The 4,256-nt window shown below is 39.5% G+C and overlaps 1 protein-coding gene across 1 annotated transcript; it reads left to right on the top strand.

Moving 5' to 3' along the window:
• Nucleotides 1-289: 289 nt before the first annotated feature.
• Nucleotides 290-3,200, top strand: MTRES1 (mitochondrial transcription rescue factor 1). The gene is made up of 3 exons (XM_029084826.1): nucleotides 290-721; nucleotides 1,558-1,630; nucleotides 2,741-3,200. Exons 1-3 carry the CDS (start codon nucleotides 294-296, stop codon nucleotides 2,915-2,917), a joined length of 678 nt encoding a protein of 225 aa, XP_028940659.1. The 5' UTR covers nucleotides 290-293; the 3' UTR covers nucleotides 2,918-3,200.
• The last annotated feature ends 1,056 nt before the right edge of the window (nucleotides 3,201-4,256 follow it).

Here is a 4,256-nt window from a genome sequence, read left to right as displayed (position 1 = left end):
TTTGTGAACTGTATTTCAGATGTAGGGAGGAAAATGCAACAAATACGTTTGGGCAGTTCATAAGAAAGAAAAGGAATTATAAACTGGGTATTCCACTGGGGTTTTTAGTGTTTGTTTTTCAGCTGGTGTTATAAGAAAGGCAGGTCTTAAAGCTGGTAAAGCCTTGTGCTTTTAGATGATGCATTGCTCTATAGGGAACTAAGTAATCATCTTTTTGTAGTAACTTTTATGCTGTACCTGGAGAAATCCTTCAATTTTTACATATGAATGTTTGTTTTATTTTAGGGTATGCTATGACTGGCTTCAGACTCCCCATCACTACTTTTAGAAAACTAAATGCCTGGTTTGGACTGTGGGAGAAATTCCCTTCTAATAAACTGTATCTCTCTTGGAGGAGAAGCGTATTCTGTAGCTGTCAAGCAACCACAATAAACTACAGAAGGTATTTCTGCTTTTCCCCAGTAAAACTCTGTGCGCTAAGACTTTCTCCAGAGTATATCTCAGTACTTTCTCTGCGGAACAAAAGTAACAAAAGCTCTAAAAGGAGCACACAGACTGCACAAGAAGAAGAAGAAGAGGATGAAGATGAAAAGGAAGGCGATTTGGAAGATGAATTTGAAGATGACCCCAACATAGTAAAAGATTACAAGGATCTTGAAAAAGTAGTGCAGTCTCTTCGATACGATGTGATCATGAAAGCTGGTCTAGACGTTGCAAGAAAGTAAGTACAGAAGAAACAACCTGCTGATGAGAAAGATGCCATGCATCTAAAATTTGAGTTTGATACCCTTTTATTGCTGGAATAACTCAGTATTTGAGGGGGTTTTTTTGATGTAGCTGTTTTGACTGCCTAAAAATATATTTTGGATGTATGGTTGTTCTTGTTTGTTCCACCTTACCTCCCTTGAAACAGCCTGTTTTCTGCTTTTTGCTCTCTGCAGTATTTCTAAGATGGCTGAGGAGGCATTTTCTATCAGTTACTATTTATTTAAAATGAAGAAGATGCAAAATACTGTACTAAGTAATACAATAAGATGTAATTTGAGATTGAGGGACTAAAATAATATGCTACTTAATGACTGTAGAAATAGGTGATGGTAAGTATAAACCTAACATGCTAGGTCAACCAGGTAAATGTGCAGTGTATAAATATATCACAGTGATCTGATGCAACCTGCAGAAGCCTTATATTGCAGTGTTGTTAGAACAGAATATGAGTATAACCTGATCACTTAATAATTATTAAACTGGCTGGTACAGGAGAGGGGACATTATTCATTGGATATTCAGGGGAAAGGTCTTTAGAAACAGCTTTTTATTGCTTGCACCTGTGGCACACAGCAATTATACTTTATTATTTCATTTAATATCTTTGAAAGACTTTCTCTTTACTTCCAGTCTGTCCTGACTTTAAATAAAGGTATCCTTTATGCACAAATCAGAGGAGTTGTGGAAATGTGCCTTGCACATGAGTGGTGTTCTTGTGTATCTGCAGAGAAACAATTGCATTTGGTCTGCTGCACACTGTCAATGCAATAAAACCTTGTTTTTCTTCAGTAAAGTAGAAGATGCATTCTACAATAATGAACTCAGGCTGAATGGAGAAAAACTGTGGAAGAAAAGTAGAACTGTAAGACTTTTTAAAATTTACATCTTTTAATACAGTACAAGAAAATAACTAAGGCATGACCTCTTCTTCTCCCTGCTTTTACTTGGGTCAGAAGAGCTAACCACTAAATCGCTCTGCAAAGGTGAATGAATATCATTGCTAACACCACTTCGTTTTGTGTGTGTGTGTGTGTGACTCTGATTCCCCGGGTAAGATGTTACTCCCTAAGGCAGGCAGGAGACTTGTGGTATTAGAGAGTTAAATCTAAGGCTGAAAGGCAGAAGGTAGCAAGGACAGAACTTATTAAGTTGCTGAAGGAAGCGATGATAGATGTGAGGTTGATGGAGTAGGAATGATTAAATCTGAGATATTGGTGGAGCAGGCACATAATTAAAGAGAAAGTTTGATGATAGGGATTGAAACTGGGGTAGGTCAGGAAAGGTTATTGTATCTGTAATAGAGCACACAGGAAGACAGTTAGGGGAAGAGCCAGAAGGGTTGCAGGCCGTACTCTTCCACAGCAGAGCTCACCAGAATGGTGACAAACATACTTCTACCCACCCTTTATGTGAGGGTGATCTTAGGTGGTGGTTGCTGTCATCAAAGGGCAATAAGAAGAGAAGTTTTAGTTCCAGATACCCTGAAGTTAAGGCTAGTTTTTGAGAAGCATACTGCTTTTAGGACTTTTGAAAGGAACACAAGCATTTGAGCAGCACTCTATTTTTTAAAGCACTTTAAACTGTTTTAAAGGAAGGAGGGAGAACATTGCATTTTGCTGTTTTGTGTTTGTGTAGATACAAAAAGATGGGCAGCAAATGCCCTTCAGGAAAAACCCATAGTACATTACACCTTTTACACAGAGCTAAGTGTCAGCTGTAGAACAGGAAGGGCAAAGCTCTTGGCAGAGAAGGTCATGAGACATTTAATTGCTTATTGCCAGGGCTTTCCTAGAAGTACATAGCTGGGGGATCTGTAACGGGTCTAGTATTGCCTTCTTTCCTCCTCTCCTGTGAGGTGAGAAGAGTAAACGGAAAGAAAGCAACAAAAATTATGATTGGACATAGGCTGTGGGGATTTGTTTTTCCCAGGGAATGTTCATAATCATTCATCTTCTCTTTCTGTTTCTTTCAGGTGAAAATTGGTGACACGCTGGATCTCATAGTAGGTGAAGATAAAGAAACAGGAACTGCTGTAGTTATGCGGGTAGTCTTAAAAAAAGTGTCTAACAAAACTGAAAGTGAAAAATACAGAGTAATTTTGAGGCGTTGGAAAAACCTAAAAGTGCCGAAACAAGATGTACTGAAGTGACAGGGGGTTGTGTGTGGCAGCATAAGATTTTTGCAGAAAACTGTATTTGTTGTTAAATACGAATTTTGGTTAAACAAAATTACAGTACCCTTTTTTAAGGGTTTGTGTTAGAATGTTATCTCCCTCTGCTGTGTACATCAATGTCCATGCAATAAGCCTGTCACTTTTTGCTCTTAGCTTCATTTCATGGTACTGTGGGGTAAAAGATCCAACCCTTACATTTCCAGGTAGTTTCCTTACAGATGTTATATATAATGAACCAATAAAGACTAATTTGATCACTGTTTAATTGCCGTCTAGTTTTGTTAATCAGAAAGATTACATTAAAACTGACATCGCAACAAGCAGAACTGCTTTCTTCGTTTTATCTCTAGGTTCATGAAATAGGGATAAAAACCCCAATTATGTAAAATTGCTTCCTTTTTCATTATTGGTTTGACCCTGGTTAACAGTACCAACTCCGTGCTTATATACGCTGCTGCTGTACCAGGAACACAAAGGGATACCGATTGCAGCTGCGTATTTCTATGCAGGAGACTTCACGGTGACGGGAATGAATCGTGGCAGAGATACTCTGACCTCACAGAGAAGGAAGATCAGTGAGGTACTGCTGATTTTTACTGTTCAAGTAACTGTGCAGAGGAAAATGAAATCTCAGTTTGTCACGTATTTGTATCAGGATGGCATTTAAGAGGATAAATATTTAGGTGGTGTAAAGATCTGAGTGGGAAAATACTGTCACTTAGGACAGGCATCTCAGGAGTCACCCGTCACACTTGTAATGTTGAACGCAAGCTTCTCCCAACACAAGCAATGTGTTGGATGAACTGTGGTGCAGACAGAATTTTTATGTTCTGTTAATTTTCAAGCAACACTTCCTCCAAGTTAAAGATTGTTGTATCCCTAAGAGTAAGAAATCTAGCAAAGGAGGCGGAAGGCCTTCATGGATGAGCAAGGAACTTCTGGAAAAGCTCAGTCAGAAGAAGGAAGTCTACAAAATGTGGAAAAAGGGACTGGCCACTAGGGTGGAATATAGGGACATTGTCAGAGTATGCAGGGATGCAACAAGGAAGGCCAAGGCCTGCTTGGAATTAAATCTAGCAAGGGATGTCAAGGACAATAAGAAGGGCTTCTTCAAGTACCTCAGCAGCAAAAGGAAGACCAGGGAATATGTGGGGCTACTGCTGAATGACGCGAGTGCCCTGGTGATGGAGGATGCAGAGAAGGCGGAGATACTGAACATCTTCTTTGCCTCAGTCTTTACTGATGGCCCTCAGGAGTCCCAGGCCCTGAAGGTAGGAGAAGAAGTCTAGAGAGAGGAAGATTTTCCCTTGGTCGA

Source organism: Antrostomus carolinensis, unplaced genomic scaffold, assembly GCF_000700745.2.
Source record: "Antrostomus carolinensis isolate BGI_N321 unplaced genomic scaffold, ASM70074v2 Scaffold33484, whole genome shotgun sequence".
NCBI lineage: Eukaryota > Metazoa > Chordata > Aves > Caprimulgiformes > Caprimulgidae > Antrostomus > Antrostomus carolinensis.
This window is presented reverse-complemented; position numbering and strand designations above follow the sequence as displayed.